The sequence below is a fragment of the Mastigoproctus giganteus genome, chromosome 8, assembly GCF_048544385.1.
Source record: "Mastigoproctus giganteus isolate SK-2022 chromosome 8, ASM4854438v1, whole genome shotgun sequence".
Taxonomy (NCBI): domain Eukaryota; kingdom Metazoa; phylum Arthropoda; class Arachnida; order Uropygi; family Thelyphonidae; genus Mastigoproctus; species Mastigoproctus giganteus.
The window spans coordinates 169,265,533-169,284,134 of record NC_143582.1 but is presented as its reverse complement, the minus strand read 5'-3'; the positions used below and the strand labels follow the sequence as shown (position 1 = coordinate 169,284,134).

The following is an 18,602-nucleotide window of genomic DNA, read 5'->3' as shown; positions in this document are numbered from 1 at the left end:
GGGTTTATTTCTATAAAGGTTTTTCAGTGGTGGATTAAAGAGATATGGCCCAATAGGATGCTGACAGCAACTTTGTATTCGGGCTGCATACTTAAGAAGTAGTGTTTTCCTGCGGAGACAAAGAGGGGGCTCATGTGCTTTATTTACATTTTTTTTTTTTTTTTTTTTTTTTTTTTTTTTTGATTTGGTAGTTGTTGGCGCATCGGCTTCTGTGGCCATATTGCACCTCCCAAGGTTTTTGCAGTACTTTGCTCCAAGCCCGAGGCGGGAATCGAACCCGCGACCTTTGGGTTGTCGGGCAGGTACTTTACCCACTCGGCTAGCCCGGTCGGCCTTTATTTACATAAAGATATAATTACCATCAGGGGTAAAGGAAAGGATTTTTGTTTCCGTAAAGGTGAGTACAGTGGTCTCAGAAAGTTTTTAAATTCTGTACAGTGGGATAAACTAACGATGTTACCAACAGTAAATTCTAAGTGGGAAGCATTCAAGGAATTAATCGTGGATGCTACTAAAAGTTTCATACCTATTAAGAAATATTGTTCAAGGTTTAGGCCTAAATGGTTATCAAATGAACTAATGAGACTCATGACAGAGAAGAAAAATGCATGGGATGCATATAAATTATCAAGCGACTCAGAAGCCTATGGCAGATATAAGCTAGTCTGTAATCAGGTCACAAAGGAGGCTAGGCAGCCGTAGGCAAGATTACAAGAAATCCTTGGCAAAAGATGCTAAGAAAAACAGCAAGGATTTCTTTACTTATACAAACTCTAAAAGGAAGGGGATGAATCTGATTGGTCCACTTGACATTGACGGTTCGACTGTTGATGATCCTGCTCAGATAGTAAACAAACTGAATGAGTATTTTACATCTACATTCACACATGAGGAATTATTAAGGTTTGAAAATGGCAGAAGGTTATCAAATTGTAGCAGGATACTTAATGATTTTGTAATAACTGAGAGCAAACTGGAGGAGAAATTGTTGAAGTTAAACATAAGAAAAGCACCTGGAGTGGATGGGATCTATGCAGTTATATTAAAGGAGGCGGCAAAGCAACTAAGCAAACCCTTAGCCATAATTATGAGAGCATCAGGGGATGTTCCCATGGACTGGAGATGTGTAAATGTATCCCCAATTCACAAAGGGGGATCAAAGGGTGACACGAGTAATTACAGACCAGTTAGTTTAACTTCTGTTCCGGGTAAAATAATGGAGTCACTGGTTAAAGATGCATTGCAGGATCATCTAGACAAGACTGCAGCAAAAATTCAGACACAGCATGGATTTGTTAAGGGAAAGTCTTGTCTGATAAATTTGATCGGACATTATGATGTGGTTACAAAGGAACTGGATGCAAAAAATAATTTTGATATCATACATTTGGATTTCAGGAAAGCTTTTGACACTGTTGCGCATGAAAGACTATTGTACAAATTGGAGCAGAATGGTATTAAGGGTAAGTTGCTACAATGGATAAAAGGATGGTTAAGTGGGAGAAGACAGAGGGTTGTAATCAATGGGTGCTGCTCTTCGTGGACTAATGTTATTAGTGGAGTCCCACAGGGTTCGGTGTTGGGTCCACTGTTGTTTTGTATATTTATCAATGATATTGATGAAGGTATACCAGGCTTAATGTCGAAGTTTGCAGATGATACAAAGGTTGGCAGGGTTGTTAATAACAGTAATGGCAGTGTGCTACTGCAACAGGATCTAGATAATTTGGGCAGATGGGCTAAGAAGTGGCAACTAAAGTTTAACCTTGACAAATGCAAAGTACTGCAAATGAGTAGAAGTAATGCCAGAGAAACGTACCAACTGTGTGGGACTACACTTAAGGTGGTAGAAAATGAAAAAGACCTGGGAGTAATTGTGCAGGCAGATAAGAAGTTTTCTGAGCAATGCAGACATGCTGCCAGGGCAGGTCATGGGGTTTTGTCAATGATATATAGGAATTTTGCTAGCAGGGAAAAGGAGGTGATTATCCCTCTGTGTAAGGCAATGGTCAGGCCACACCTTCAGTACTGCATGCAGGTCTGGAGGCCTCATTTTAGGAAGGATGTAGATTTACTTGAGCGTGTACAGAGAAGGGCAACAAGATTGGTGAGGGGAATAAAGGGATCCTCTTACCAAGAGCGACTTAAGTTCTGCAAATTGCAGTGGCTGGAGACTAGGCACCTGCGCGGTGATCTGATTGAGGTGTATAAGGCCTTGAATGGGTTGAGCACGCTGAAATCTGATGGGATCCTTCCACTTGTTCAGATTACGAAGCTAAGGGGGCATAAATTCAAATTAAGGAAAGACAGATGTAGAATAGATGTGCGGAAATTTGCCTTTAGCCAGCGGGTGGTGAATTGCTGGAACAAACTTCCATCTGTCGTTGTGGAAGTTGATAGGTTGGAACTGGACAAGCATTTGGAGGGAATGGTGTGATTTTTTTTTTTTGGCTGATGCTGCATAAGCTCATACACATGCTTTCTTGCATCACATGCCACTACTACTACTACTATGGGTAGGAGATGTCCTGAATGCATCAAGGGCAATCCGCAATGCACTATGCCGTGTAGGTCAAACCAGCATAGTGTACTCTTTCGGGCAGAATCGTAGACTGGAGCACCATAATCCAAATGGGATCTGATCAATGCTCTATATAACAGAAGCAAAGATGTACGTTCTGCTCCCCAAGATATTGCAGATAAAGCTCTGTTCAGTTTTTTGAGGCAGGAAGTACGCAGCGATTTAATGTGCTCAAAGAAATTTAATTTTCTGTCAAGGATTAATCCCAAGAATCTGATATTGTTGGTCACTGGAATGGTAAAATTTGACATCTGAAGTTCAGGATCTGTATGCATTTTTTGTTGATTACAAAAATGGATTGCAGTTTTCTGCTGAGATAGACGATAGCCATTGAGTCCTCCCCACCTTTGCACCTTATTCAAGGATAACTGCAGTTGTCGTTCAATGGATCTCATATTCTGAGAATGGCAAGAAATGGAGAGATCATCCGCATGAAGATAGGTCTCAAATGTATTTGGAAGTTCTTTTGTTATAGAATCAATTTTAACGGCAAAGAGGGTTGCACTCACAGAACCTTGTGGCACTCCTCCTTCCTATAAAAATGTCATAGAAAGCGAGTTGTGGTATCGAACTTGGAACGAACGATTCTGGAGAAAGTTTCTGATGAATATAGGAAGGTTGCCTCGTAGACAAAGTGCATGGAGGTCGCTGAGAATGCCATGACACCAGGTAGTGTCAAATGCCTTCTCTATGTCTATGGAAACCAAAACGAGATGTTCATTTTTTATGAAGGCATTGCGAATTGCAGACTCTGCCTTGATCATGAGATCTAAGGAAGACCTGTTCTTACGAAAGCCATGCTGATTATTACTCATTAGGTGTTGTGTTTCGATGGTCCAAACAAGTCAATTAGGAATAATTTTTTCAAGTAATTTACCGAGGCAACTGGAGAGGGAAATTGGTCGGTAATTGTATGGCCTTGTAGGGTCTTTGCCAGGTTTCAAAAAGGCAAGAAATGTGGCATGATGCCAAGAGCTGGGATAAATGTTTTCCATAAATATTCTGTTATAGTAGCCCAGTAGTATTTGTAAATTTTTGTCACCAAGATTTTGTAACATGATGATATTCCATCTGGCCCAGCGGCACCATTGTGTGTTGTTTTCATGGCATGTAGAAGTTCATGATATTGGTTGGTTATACGGAAGGGAAACTGAGGTTCGAAAGTTTATGGCTCGTTCTTCAGTCTTGATCTTTATTTTCTGAAAATCCGCAGAATAAGTTGAGGCCGCTGAAACTTTAGCAAAGGTTTTGCCCAAAGCATTTGCTATGTCCTCAGGAGCAGAGTTCCTGCCCACTCCATGAAAGAATTGGTGAAGGGGTTGTAGGGAATTTTCCAGAAATCCATCTGATTTTCTTCCATATTAACCTGGAGTTAGTGTTTCTGTTTATGGTGGACGCAAAACAAATCCAAGAATTCTTATTGGCTTGACTTTGAATGAGACGTGCTTTCGCTCTTAGCTTCTTGTAATTGATAAGATTAGCCGTGGTTGGTGATCTACGAAATAAATTCCATGCTTTATTTTTTAACTTCTTTGCTTTTGTGCAGTCTTCATTCCACCAATAGCTAAGGTGCCGTCAGGACCGAGGATTCGACAATGGAATTGAACACTTAGCTGCAGATAGTAGGTGTGAAGTGATATAATCTGTGGCTTCATCTATCGACTGTGTACGTATATATTGCTCATCCAGGGTGACAAAAGATTGAAATTTGACCCAGTTGACTTGAGAGAACTTCCATGTCCTGCAGGGTTTGACTAATGGTGGTTGTGCAGTGAGCAGATCACAAATAATCGGAAAATGATCACTGCCCAAGGGGTTATCTAAAACAGACCATTCTATGACTGGAAACAGAATCGGGGATCATATTGATAGATCAATTGCAGAAGTTTGTCCGGTTGGTAATTGTATGTGGGTAGGTGCACCAGTGTTAAGAACACTAAGGTTTTGCTTGTCTAGAAAAGTTTCAATTAGGCGGCCATGTGTATCTACTTTTGTTGATCCCCATAAGGGATGGCGACTATTGAAATCACCCAACAGACAGACAGACAGACAGGGGGGTGGTAATTGCATTAGCAGATTTTCAAGATCATGGTAAGAGAAGGTATGACTTGGTGGGAGATAGACTGATGCTAGTGTTAACGCAATCTGGGTTATCAAACGTAGGGCAACAACTTCAATATCAGTTTGCAAAACAATTTGTTTGGTCGGGATCTTTGAGCTGATGAAGATGGCCACGCCTCCACGGGCAGCATTTGAAGTATTACGATCTTGTCGATAGACAGCATAGTTCTTTATGTTGGTGGAAATTTGTGGAGTTAGATAGGTTTCCTGTAGACAGAAACCAACTGGAGAGTAGCGGTTAATTAGGACTTGAATATCATTAAGGTTAAGAATTTATTACAGTTATACACAGAGCGTACAAATAAAGAAGAAATATGAGCTTTCGGCTATATGGTAGCCTTCATCAGAATTAAAAATACATGAATGGCAGTTGGAATGAAGATGTGCACTGCCAGGTGCGTGAGACGCGAGGTTTAATTGTTTGTTGACGTCTGTGGCTGTGACGCATGATGACGTGGCCAGCGCTTGTCCAATGATAGAACTACTGACTCTGTGATCGGGTTGACTTGGCAACCACTGTTCCTGTTCAAGGATTTATCCGAAGATTTTATATTTAACGATTCCAACCAGGTACGTTTTAGGTAATGGTGGGATCTGTCTACCACCACGACATCGCGGTGTGGGTCGATGTCGTGGTGGGTTGTCCAGACATGTTCGGCGATAGCTGAGTGTTCTATATCCGCTAAACGGATCGCTCTTTTGTGCTCCGAGAGACATTTCTCGAGTCGACGTCCAGTCTCTCCAAAGTAGCAGCTAGTGCAGTCACGGCAAGAGATGCGGTAGACCAAACCGCTCTGCAGAAGGGTGGGGACAGGTGTTTTCACGTTGGAAATGAAAGAACGCAGTTTCTTGCCTGGGAGTTGGATGCACTTTATTCCGTGCGTTCTCAGGATTCTACCGATCTGTTGTGACAGGTTGGGGTAGTATGGGATGAATGCCCTCGTGGATGGCTCGTCACGGCCATCCACGAGAACCCTGAGAACGCACGGAATAAAGTGCATCCAACTCCCAGGCAAGAAACTGCGTTCTTTCATTTCCAACGTGAAAACACCTGTCCCCACCCTTCTGCAGAGCGGTTTGGTCTACCGCATCTCTTGCCGTGACTGCACTAGCTGCTACTTTGGAGAGACTGGACGTCGACTCGAGAAACGTCTCTCGGAGCACAAAAGAGCGATCCGTTTAGCGGATATAGAACACTCAGCTATCGCCGAACATGTCTGGACAACCCACCACGACATCGACCCACACCGCGATGTCGTGGTGGTAGACAGATCCCACCATTACCTAAAACGTACCTGGTTGGAATCGTTAAATATAAAATCTTCGGATAAATCCTTGAACAGGAACAGTGGTTGCCAAGTCAACCCGATCACAGAGTCAGTAGTTCTATCATTGGACAAGCGCTGGCCACGTCATCATGCGTCACAGCCACAGACGTCAACAAACAATTAAACCTCGCGTCTCACGCACCTGGCAGTGCACATCTTCATTCCAACTGCCATTCATGTATTTTTAATTCTGATGAAGGCTACCATATAGCCGAAAGCTCATATTTCTTCTTTATTTGTACGCTCTGTGTATAACTGTAATAAATTCTTAATGAATCCAGAGCGCGTAGGCCTGTTTCGTTATATCATTAAGGTTGCTACGAAATCCTCTGCAGTTCCATTGTAGAATATAAGGCATTACTGGTGTTTAGCAGAAGAAGCTGTATCTGATTGTTTTTTTTTAATGTCGCTGGCTTGTGACGTTCAGGCTTTGGTTTTTTTTTGGAGAAGAATGGTCGACCGGTGTCCATTTCTTCTTCGGCATGTATTTCTAAGATAGGTTCTTGTCTAAATGAGTCGAATGTATCCATAGATGTTTCTTGGATATTCCTTTTTAAATGTGAGCTCCGATTATTCGATGTAGAAGCAATCACTGGGGGAGGAGAAGGAGATGTTGCTGGTACTGTAATTGCAGTATTATTTGCCTGGTTCAACTGCTTAGGGGTATTGGGCTGTTGCTGGGAGAGAACAGCCTGAGCCCAGTCAGAGATTGAAGTGTTTGAAGGTACTGTAACATTGGTTTGGGTGCCCACTGATTGATACTTTTGTGCAATACTGGCGTATGTATGTTTAGTCATACTGGGAGCAATTACTTTCCTTGCTTCTTGAAAACTTACTTTATTTTCAATGTTATATGTCACAATTTTCTTTTCAGTTTTCCATTTGTCGCATGACCTGGAATAAGCAGGATGGTTGCCTTTACAGTTGGGGCAGGCCATTTCTTTTGCTGAGCAATCACTTTCAGTGTGGTTAGAGGACCCACAATTGGGGCAAACTTGATTTCCTCTGTATGCTGTTTGAGAGTGGCCATACTTTTGGCACTTAAAACATCTCAATGGATTAGGAACGTAGGACATAATGCGACAAAGTAGATAGCCTGCTTTTATCGATGTTGGTAGATTTGGCGTATTGAAAGTGAGAATAATGTTCCTTGTAGGCGCAAGTGTATTGTCTTTTTTAGTCATAATCCTTTTAACTGCAATGACATTTTGGTCTTGAAGTTCTTGCATAATCTCCTCCTGCGTGACATTCAAAAGATCCCAGCTGGATATAACCCCTTTGGATGTATTTAAGGTTGCATGGGAAGAAACCTTTACTGGAATTCCAGCAAAGTTGGCAAGGTTTAGTAGTTTCTGCAAATGTCCAGGGTTTATTGTCTCCACTAGTAGGTCCCCTGATTGCAGTCTCTTGACTGTCTTAGGAGATCCTGCCAGACTTTCCAGGTGTTTTTGGATAACAAATGGAGAGAGCTTACTGAGAGGCTGATCTCCAAGAGAGTGCATTATTAGAAATGCAGGACAATTTGTTGCTGAGGAAGTGGTTTTCAACCTTTTGGGTTGCGACGTGTTATGCTCATTGTCTAACTCTGGCCGAGAGCTTGTCGGCTTGAGAGGCGGAAAGGCATGTTGATCCATGTTTGCTCCTTTAAACCTTGGCAGATTAGCTTTTCTGCCAAGATTTCCGGCCCCGCCACGGGGAGGCAAGAGCAGTGCCCGGTGTGACCAAGCGTAGAGTAGTAAGTGTTAGTAAAGAGAATATGAAAAATAAAGAAAGGTAACTTTTCTTTCTTGCTCTGTATACAAGTACTTTTTGTGACAGTAGCTGATATTAAAAAATAAATTTCTTAAGGACAGGAACTTAATATAACTTTAAATCGCTTTTAGATAATCACTCTTTAAGCACAGAGAAAATGCTCGATCAAAATCGCTTGGCATCTGGGGTCTTGAAATATAGTGATTCCATGACTATTGTCCTGTGATCCTCCACAATGAGGTGGAACCCAATGGTCATACTGTTTTTAAGTTGTTTCATTTATTGATCATGTTACTGTGGCTGGCTTATAGCATTAAATACGAGATACTTCCCATTATTTGGTTTGGGTGTTTTTGAGGAACTCCAGTATAAATTTGTTTATAACTGGCTTATATTTGCAATATTGGCTTTCTATTTAAATCATCTCAAAATTTTTTTGGCATGTATTCACTGTCTCTTAATTTAGTTTCCTCCTCCATTCTCTTCAATGGTCCTAATATTTATGTGCTGGTTTTCAGGGTATTCATTTTTGCAGGTCATATTCATTCTGCTGACCTATTTTACATTGTATAAGTAACTTAATTTACATTATGTTTCAGACAATAAGTTGTTGGTTATGCTATCCAACTACTAATGTTTGCTTCCTTCCTTTTATTTTATTGTTCATTATTTATTTTTGTTACTCTTCACAATCTATTAATTAACTTTAATTTTAATATATATATATATATATATATATATATATATATAAATAAGAAAGTGCCATTAATTCAATGTTGTTTAAAAAAACTACAAAAAATTTTAAAAAAAATTTCCCTATATAAGTAAAAACTTACTTTATGATGTTCTGGAAGTCCTTTCTGTGATTTAGCCAGCTGAGGAAAAGTTTTGGGATCATCACATTCTTCATCTGAGTCTTCTAATCCATATTTAGAAAAATGCTGAACCTAAAAATAAGAAAATTAAGAGAATTAGCAAACTATAAATCAGCACACACAACCATGCAAGCAAATATTCACACATACCATGTCACCAGCAAAAAAATATAAAAGGTTTGCCAATTAAGTTTCAGGACTAAGTCCACTGCACGCATGTCAAAGCACGTAGGACCATGATGCAATCATCGTGGCAGCTGACCTACGAAACTTCCCTCTACAAAGTCACTCAGCTATCGTAAGTCACTTGCACACAGTTGTAACTGATTAGAGCTGTTGCATTGTCCAAGGCATTATCATTGTGTTAAGTGATAGAACAAATCAAGTTGGAGGGAAAAGTGTAAATGAAATCTACGAGGTGTATAGTAACAATGTTCTATTTTGCTCATGTCTTTCATTTCTCAGAAAGATTTTGGTTGGCTGTGAGGTTAAAAAATTTTCACACTTATTGTATTGCTTCCAATCAGCACAACTCTTCCAATTATGAAAGAAAAACATTAACAGAGAAATACCGTGTGTAATTCTGAGAGATTTTGGCAAAAGGAAAATATATGATAGGTTCTATAGTCCTATAGTGCAGCGTTTCCCATACTTTTTTAGACACAGAACACTTTTCATCTCACAATATATTTACGGAACACTTATGAAACACAAGTTTAGTGGTAGCCAAAGAAGTTTGCTAATATTTTATTACATACAATGCACTGTGAATCAGGAGCATCTTTATTTCCAACACATATGAAGCCGAAATTGAAATAATTGTTATCATACTTTCGTTTTGGTCTTTTATTAGTTGGTTCCTGTCTACTCCCTTAAGATTTTTGGGTAACAAAAGGCTGCGATTGTGCATCCTCACTTTGAAGTGTGACAATACTGTGTTCGTTTTCATTGACCATAGTTGCAATACTAGAAGTACTTGCTTCTCATTTTAAATTTCCCTTTTCTCAACCACAAATCCATGGTCATTCATTTAAATAATAATATTTTGAAATACTGAAAATTATCAAAAAAAATTTATACAAGAAAGTGAGTTTAGTTATGATATCGGTTCGCTTCTCCCTCTCCTTCAACCTGTGTACTCCGGGCTAAATCACATACGAATAGCATATCAGATCACAACTTTGCTACTTTTTCGTAGATGTCGTTAACTCTATGCCAAAATAAAGTGTTCCGTGGTCTATTTGCTTATTAGTTTATGCCAGTATATTAATAATCGAAAACAAAATAATTTCAAAAATTATAATGATACAAAAGTGGTGTAAGCTACAAATATGCAAAATTTATTTATTATTTATTTATTTTTTTAAATTATTAATTACGATTTTTCATGGAACACTACTGTTCTGCAGAACACAGTTTGGGAAATGCTGCTACAGTGTTTTACTGATGAAGAAAAGCTGCCTAGGTTTGTAAAATGTGAAGAGCTCATCCAGGCTGTTGACACATAACAAGTCAGGAGGTTTCAATATGATCCCCAAACAAAGTGATACTACATAAGCAACAAAGTACAGAATGGTGATCAAAATGCTCTTCAAGAAAGAAAAAAATGTTTTCAAATATCAAAACCAAAGTGTTGTTGTTCAGAGAAAGTGGTATTATTTACACTCTTTGATAGTAAGGGATTCATAAGGAATTTTTCCCCCAGGTAAGGTAATAAATAAGCTGTACTATACAAGGCCTCCGTATGTGAGTCAAGAGAGGGAGTGCAGTAGCACACACTCTTTGAATAGACAGGGGTTCAAGTCCCTGACTGCTAAATACGGCCAATCTGCACCTGCACTGGACCAGCATGGCAGATTATGGTCCATTTCCCCTCAGCATGAATTGTTGCGGTGGGTTGATAATGGCTGCAGTTTAACTTTTGTTTTCTTTTTTACAATACAGAATTTTTGGATTTCTTGTTAAAAAGAATTCAACCGAGTGAATTCAGTTGAATTTTTTGCTATTTAGCTTGATTTGATTTGATTTTTTTGTGGTACAAAAACAGCAAGGTTAGAGTGCACCACAAAAATGTTAAAATTCAAAAAGATAAGTTTTCTAACCTCTAAAAAGGTTACCTATCAAAAGTACATATATATAAATACCTGTCGATAAACAAAAATCAGTACAGGTAGTTCTCAACTTTATGAGTTAATTCGTTCTTAGCGCACGCTCGTAAAGCAGGAATTCATTTCCCATAGACAATGTTAATAATAGGGGTTATGTTATCAACAATAAAATTACTTAGTTAATTAGTTTATGTTTAAACAATGATTGATTTATCCAAAGAAATGAAAACGTAGCCTGTAAAATCAAGTAAATTATAATAATAGAGAAATTATTTATGACTTACAAATGTTAAAGAATGTTTTTCTTCATCATCGACCAAATGCACGCTCGTCTTCTTCAGAAATGCTTCAAGAGGCATTTGCTTCCAAGATAATCTTCTCTTTTAATTACAAATTTCACGATTGCATATGCATAAGCATTTTTTAATGGCACACACAAATTTCAACTAACACGATTCACGTGGAGGAAATGAAGAGAAGATTCTGAAAATTTATTTGTTTTTTATACGACTGAAGATTTCAGTAAAGAGAAACGCATTTCACCATAATAACGTAAAAACCCACAGTATTTGAGCTATCGGTATTATTGCAAATGCAAGAAGATTGAGTTTACTACCTGTTTATAATTGTTTGCAGTAACAGAAAAGCCCAATAAACCACTATATTGCAAATTGTTTTTATTTTTGTTTTTGGTTGTGACCTCCAGAAACGTGCTTTAGAAAAATATCCCAAAGGTGTTATCATTAATTGTTATAACGGAACATATGATAACGATGAAAGTGTAGTGCATTTTAATGATTTGAATTGGAAACTAATACAATTTATAAACCACACTCATGACCTTTTATATGGCCTTAAGGTCACGCTCGTTACCTTAAAACTGAAATTTTAGAGAGATAAATAGCTTAGTTATATAGTGACAATTTCAACTTCTGAGATCTTGAAACGAATTACCAAAAAACAATGCGTTATTGGGTTCACATTATGATATTTTCTTGATATGATGGTGTCTCTGGAACTAATTAATATCGTAAAGCGGGGTACACTGTATCGTATAGCTATGCACATGGTTTGGATGCGGTATTTATGAATGTTTAACATTAATTTTATGCAATAAATGTTCATATTTTCGATTTTGTTGATACTTGGGGGGAAAAAACTCATAAAGCGAGAACTGCCTGTATAAGAGTAAAAATAAATTGTATATTTCATATGAGTGTATACATATTAATCGATTTTAACAATTTAAAAAGTGCTGACACGTTGTTATTGTCATTTAAAATCTGACTGAGTGTATATGGCTCAGTCAGATGGGTAAAAGCAGTAAAATGAGCATTTCTAAAACTGGTACAATCAGATGAAATATGCTGAACAGATAAAATGGTGTCGCATTGTTCGCACACTGGAGCGTCATGAGCCCTCGGCAAAAAGGAGTGTGTCAAATGACAGTGTCCTATGCTGAGCCAAGCAAGAAAGAACAACTTCCACTTTACAGTCCCAATGTAGATTCGACTGCCAAAGATGGATCACTGGCTTAATCTGATATAGCTTGTTTGTAACAAGGCAATGCCACGATTCATGTCACTGAGAATGTAACTTACTGCATATTACTTGCCTGTAGGCTGTATAGGGGACTAACAGGTCAAGATTATTTGGCAGGATTGCCAATTTAGCTGCAATGTCAGCCAAATGGTTCCCTCTAATCCCAGTATGACTGGTGATCCAGCAGAAATGGATATAGAATCCACCTGCATAGAGGGTGTATATTATCTGCTGAATTCGGGATAGGGTGGGATGAGTAGTTTGATAAAGTCTGTAGTGCACTCATTGAATTGGCATATATAATACACCACTGGTATTGGTGATTTATAAATGTGATCTAGAGCTAACTCTATAGCATGCAGCTCTGTGTATATATGCTGCAGTTTGGGGTATCTGCTCTGATATAGTATTAGCTGGAAAAACAGCAGCAGATCCTACATTTAATTCTGACTTCGAGTCGCCGTAAACTGGCAAGAAGTCAGAATCTTCTGCACAGTGCTGTGAATAGAGCTGACAGTAGACAGAAGACAGTGTTACGCTTGGTTGCACTCTTGAGTGAGAAGTCACATGCTGGTATTTGAGCATGCCAGGGTGGAAGGGGTTGCCTTGGCGATCAAGCAACCTTGTCTACTGTGCTGTTAAGCTTATTGCATAACTCCTGAACACAAATGCCAAATGGGTGATCGGCAGTCTGACGTATATTATAAAGATTTTCCCAATTGTAGCTAAAAAACCGATGTCCACGTGGGGTGATCTGGCAGGGATTTCGACTTGAAGGCACATTGTACAGACAATGCATTTGTTGAAGCGACAAGGATGGTTCATTTGCTTTGACATATAGACTTCAGAGAGATAATGTTCTGAATGCACCAGTAGTAACACAAATGGCCTGATTTTGGCTGGAGTCAAGCCAATGAAGTGTTCTATCTCTGGTAGATGCATATAACTGAGATCCATAATCTAATTTTGAGCATACTAATGCATGGTACAGATGAAGTAGAGTGCACCTGTCTGCACCCCAAGAGCTATAAGAGCAAACCCTTAGCCATAATTATAAGAGCTTCCTTGGACTCATGGGAGGTCCCCCATTGACTGGGGGTGCGCAAAGTTATCACCAATTCACAAAGGGAGTTCAAAAGGTGACACAAGTAACTACAGACCTGTGAGTTTAACTTGTGTTCTGGGGAAAATAATGGAATCACTGGTTAAAGAAGCACTGCAGGATCATCTAGACAAGACCGCAGTAATAGTTAAGACACAGCATGGGTTTGTTAAAGGGAGGTCTTGTCTGACCAATTTGATTGGATACTATGATGTGGTCACAAAGGAACTGAATGCCAAAAATAATTTTGATATCATATACTTGGATTTCAGGAAAGCTTTTGATACTGTTGCACATGGAAGACTGCTGTGCAAATTGGAGAGGTATGGCATTAAGGGTAAGTTGCTACAATGGATAAAGGGTTAGTTGAGTGGGAGACGACAGAGTGGTAATCAATGAACACTGCTCTTTGTGGACAAATGTTATTAGTGAAGTTCCCCAGGGTTCGGTGTTGGGCCCATCGTTGTTTTGTATATTTATCAATGATATTTATGAAGGTATATCAGGTTTACTGTCTAAGTTTTCAGATGATACAAAGGTTGGCAGGGTTGTTAACAACAGGAAAGACAGTATGCTACTCCAACTGGATCTAGATAAGTTAGGAAAATGGACTGAGAAGTGGCAACTGAAGTTCAACATTGAGAAATGCAAAGTACTGCATATGGGTAGCAATAACTGAAGAGAAATGTACCAACTGTGGGGTATTACACTCAGGGAAGTGGAAAGTGAAAAATACCTGGGGATAATTGTGTAGTCAAATCTGAAGTTCGCTGAGCAGTGCAGACGGGCTGCCAGGGCAGATCATGGAGTCTTGTCAATGATATATAGGAATTTTGCTAGCAGGGACAGGAAGGTGATTATCCCGTTATACAAGGTCAGGCCACATCTATACTACTGTGTACAGGTCTGGAGTCCTCATTTTAGGAAGGATGTAGAGTTGCTAGAACGAGTACAAAGAAGGGCAACATGATCGGTGAGTGGAACAAAGGCTTAAGTTCTGCAAATTGCAGCACCTGGAAAATAGACACCCACGAGGTGATCTGATTGAGGTGCATAAGGCCTTGAATGGGTTGAGCAAGCTGAATGCTGATGGGATTCTTCCTCTTGCTCAGACTAAGAACCTGAGCAGGGAAAATAGATGTGTGGAAATTTGCCTTTAGCCAGTTGATTGGTGAACAGGCTTCCATCTTTTGTGGAAGCTAATAGCCTAAATAAATTTAAGGCTGAGCTGGACAGGCATTTGGAACAAATGGGGGGTGTGAAATGGGAGTTTTTTTTTTTTTTTTTGTCAGATGCTGCATAAGCTTGCTTTCTTACATCATATACCTCTACTAATGCCAATGATAAGAGAGAGCAGAGAATGTTAAGCTCTATCATGCGCTTTGTGCACAGCTGACGAATGCCAGCTTTTTGTAAAATATGAGTCCCAAGAATTTCGTCTCTGCTACTACTGGAATGGTGTCCTGCCCAAGTCGTAATTTAGGCTCGGGGTGGAGGTTACGTTTGCAGCAAAAATGGACGCAAAGGGTCTTCTCCGTTGAGAACCTGAAATCATTCGGCATGGCCCAGGAGTTAAGACGGTCAATGCTTGTTGTAGTTGTCTCTCAATAACCCTCATATTGCATGATTGAGAAAATACGCTGAAGTCATTAATGCAGAGTGCACTGTTTGTAATTGGAAGTTGTTTGGAAATAGTTTACTTTAATGGCAAAAAAGTGTGAGACTTAAGGCAGATCCTTGTGGTACCTCCCCCTCCTCTTGGCAAAAGGGAAAGAGTTGATCCTACATGAACTTGTAAATGATGGTGGGATAAAATTTTTTTAATAAAGATGGGAAGGTGACCTCTTAGACCGAGGTTATAAGTCTTTTAAAAGACCAAATCTCCAAGTTGTGTCATACGCTTTTTCCATGTCAAAGAAGATGAACACCAGGTGTTCTCTTTTTAGGGAAGCATCTCAGATAGATGTTTCCAGTCCAATTAAGTGGTCCAATGTGGATCTGTTTCTTCGGAAGCCGCACTGAAAGTGGGAGAGAAGGGCATTTGGCTCTAAGTACCATAAGAGATGAGCGTTGACCATTCTCTCCAATATTTTGCACAGACAGCTAGTCAGAGGAATAGGACAATAGTTTTTCAAAAATTTAGGATCCTTTCCTGGCTTGGAAAAGGCAAGAATAGTTGCCTTGATCCAAGTATCCGGAAATTGCTCTTCAAGAAAGATTCTGCTGGAATTTGGTAAAAGGTGTTACTGAGAGGTTAGAAAAAGTTCCCCCAAGAGCATTTGCTATTGCAGGAAGAATCTGCAATAGTGCATCCATTATATTCCAGGATGATGAGGGATTTGCAGTGTATTTTCCAGATTTTCTCCCAGACCACCTTAGAGCTGGTTTTCTGGTTAATAGAGGATGTGAAAACGGATCCACAATTTCTTTTGACTCTGATGGCAGATGTATCGTGCTTTGGCTCATGCACGTTTAAAGGCTAGAAGGTTGGCCGTGGTAGGATATCTTCGGAATATCCCCCGGGCTTTGTTTTGAGCCTTTTTTGTTGCTGTGCATTATAAATTCCACTATGACATGGGAAAAGGTGGAAAAGGTGTTTATGTTTTCGGAATGGCATTTGCAGCTGCTTGGACGATATTTTCTGTGATATATGTGACTGCATCATTGATGGGCTCCTGACTGACTGACTGCAATGATGTCAAATTGCCAGATGTTGGAAGGCATTCCAGTCAGCCTGATCAATCTTCCACCATGTTAACCTCAAAGGAAGACACAGTCTCCCACTGTGTAAGCAGGTTACCACAGGGAGGTGATCACTTCCATATGGGTTTCTCCTCCACTTCCGAAGTGAGTAAAGGGAATAGAGAAGGGAGAAGATAGAAAGATCAGTGGCAGAAAATGTACGGGTAGGCATTTGGAAGGTGTTTGTTCCCACATTTAGAAGGGAGAAGTGATTGTCATTTAGCATATGACAATCACCTGCTCTATGATTCGTCCCCTTCCATTGTTGCTAGCACTACCCCACAGTGTCCATTAAAATCTCCGAGAAGTAAGAAAGGGGGAGGTAACTGTGTTAGAAGATCATCAAGGTCTTCCTGTGATATGTCGGTCCCAGGTGGCAAATATATAGAGTAAACGGTTAACAAAAAAACCACTGTAAGGCGAATTGCAACAGCCTCTATGCTGGTTGTAAGTAGCACAGGCTGAACTGTGGTCCGGTTGCCCACAAGGATAGCCACTACTCCAATTTTTTTTTTTTTTTTTTTTGTTAGTTGTTGGCGAATCGGCTTCTGTGGCCATAATGCACCTCCCAAAGTTTTTGCATTTTACTCTGATCCAAGCCCGAGGCGGGATTCAAACCCGCGACCTTTGGGTTGCCAGGCAGGCACTTTACCCACCTGGCTAGCCCAGTCGGCAGCCACTCCTCCATGAACAGGACTATCTGCAATTCTATCCTTACAAAAAATTGTTACATTATGCATGGTGGGGTCATCATTTGACTTTAGCTAAGTCTCCTGCAAGCAAAAACAGACTGGTTCGTGCTTCTGCAGGAGGGCCTTGATGTCTTCAGTATTTCACCAGAATCTACAAAAATTCCATTTTTTGGTCGGTCCATTAGGAGGCTTCTGAGGTGCTGAAGGCTTACTTTTGCCAGTCTTGGATTTATCTTTTTTGAGGAAGTATGGATTCTATCCTGTGTCCATTTTCTCCTTTGCAAAAATTGATTTGTCTGATACCTTTCATATGTCCAGAAACCTTCTGGGTGTATGAAAGCTTCCCGCTTTTTATTGGTTGGATGCGTTTTCTGGCATCCTGATAGGATATGTTCAGCTCTACTTTTATTTTATGAATTTATTTTTTGTCTTTCCACCACTGGCATGCTTGAGAGTATACAGGGTGCTTTCCTTGGCAGTTAGTACAATTTGGCTCAGAAGCTAAACATTCCTTGCTCTTGTGATCTACACCACAGCAAGCACAGGTAGGGGAGCCACAACAAGCTGTTTGAGAGTGGCCATACTTTTGGCATTTAAAACACCTCAGTGGGTTTGGGATGAAGATCCTCGGGCAGTTTGAGTAGCCTGCCTTTATGGAAGTTGGAGGCCGTGGGGTGTTCAATGTTAGGTGAGAACTCGGATAGAGACAAGATTCCCATCCTTTTGCATTGATATTCTCTTGACAGCTGTCACTCTTTGGTCTCTCAATTCAGAGCAGATCTCTTCATCAGAGACACAAAGGTCCCACTCTGACATGATACTGTGTGAAAAGTTCAGAGTTTTATGGGGGTAATGATGATGGGTATTCTCCCTATCAATGTAGCTTTCAAGATTTTTTCAGCATGTTTTGTATTTACTGCTTCGATTAAGATGTCTCCAGAACTCAGCGTTTCACAGATTTAGGGGATCCTGCGATCCCTTCTAATCCTTTCTGGATAAAGAAGGATGACACCTTCCAGATTGACTGCTCTCCGGTGGAATGGAGAATAAGGAAAATCAGTGTCACAGATGGTGTTTTATTCTCAGTTCTGGCTCTTTTAACGGAATTGGTGTTATTTTTGCCTGATCGGTTAGGTAGGGGCCATGTTGGGGCCCCAGAAGAAATAGGATTTAAATTATTCATGAGTAAGATAAAAATTTCCGATACCCTAAGTACCTCACCCACCACGGAGTCCTACGAGGGGACGCCCACTTCGCTTAGAAGCACCATACCCACATTTTCAATAAGCCTTGATTCCATCTCAGGACCAAAGGGAGGGAGACTTATTGGAATGCAGTTGACCCTAGCAGTGAGAACCACCTGCCGATTGATCCCAGTCGGGCCAGTCCAGGACCTCCCTTCTTGTCAAAGCAGGGGCCGAAGTGGTGTATTAAGGCTGGGCCCCTCAACCACCAGGATCCCCTTTCTGAGTTTCCACGGGTCGTGGTGCACAGCTGCACATGCCGGATTCCAATGATGCAAACCGGAACCAAGGTATGGGTGTTAGATCCCAGTGATGCTAATCTGGAAGGCCAGCAGCATCACTGGGAGGTCCCCTCACCACATACAGGTTCCCATGTCTAGGGGTGTTATTTCATGAGTGGAATCAGTGGAGTTTTGAGAAAAACGTGGTTGGTTCCTATTTCATAACAACACTAGGTCACAATCTGCACTGATTATCAAGGAAGGATTGTGGGACTACCCCTTCCCCATTAAAAA

At 40.2% G+C, this 18,602-nt stretch overlaps 1 protein-coding gene across 1 annotated transcript in view; it reads right to left on the bottom strand.

The window, feature by feature from the left end:
* Positions 1-18,602, bottom strand: part of Nup98-96 (nuclear pore complex protein Nup98-96) — a 770,989-nt gene that overhangs the window by 391,874 nt on the left and 360,513 nt on the right. Inside the window, exon 20 of the mRNA XM_090379042.1 lies at positions 8,619-8,729. Coding sequence (XP_090235168.1) covers positions 8,619-8,729 — 111 coding nt within the window. The remainder of the gene's footprint in view (positions 1-8,618; positions 8,730-18,602) is intronic.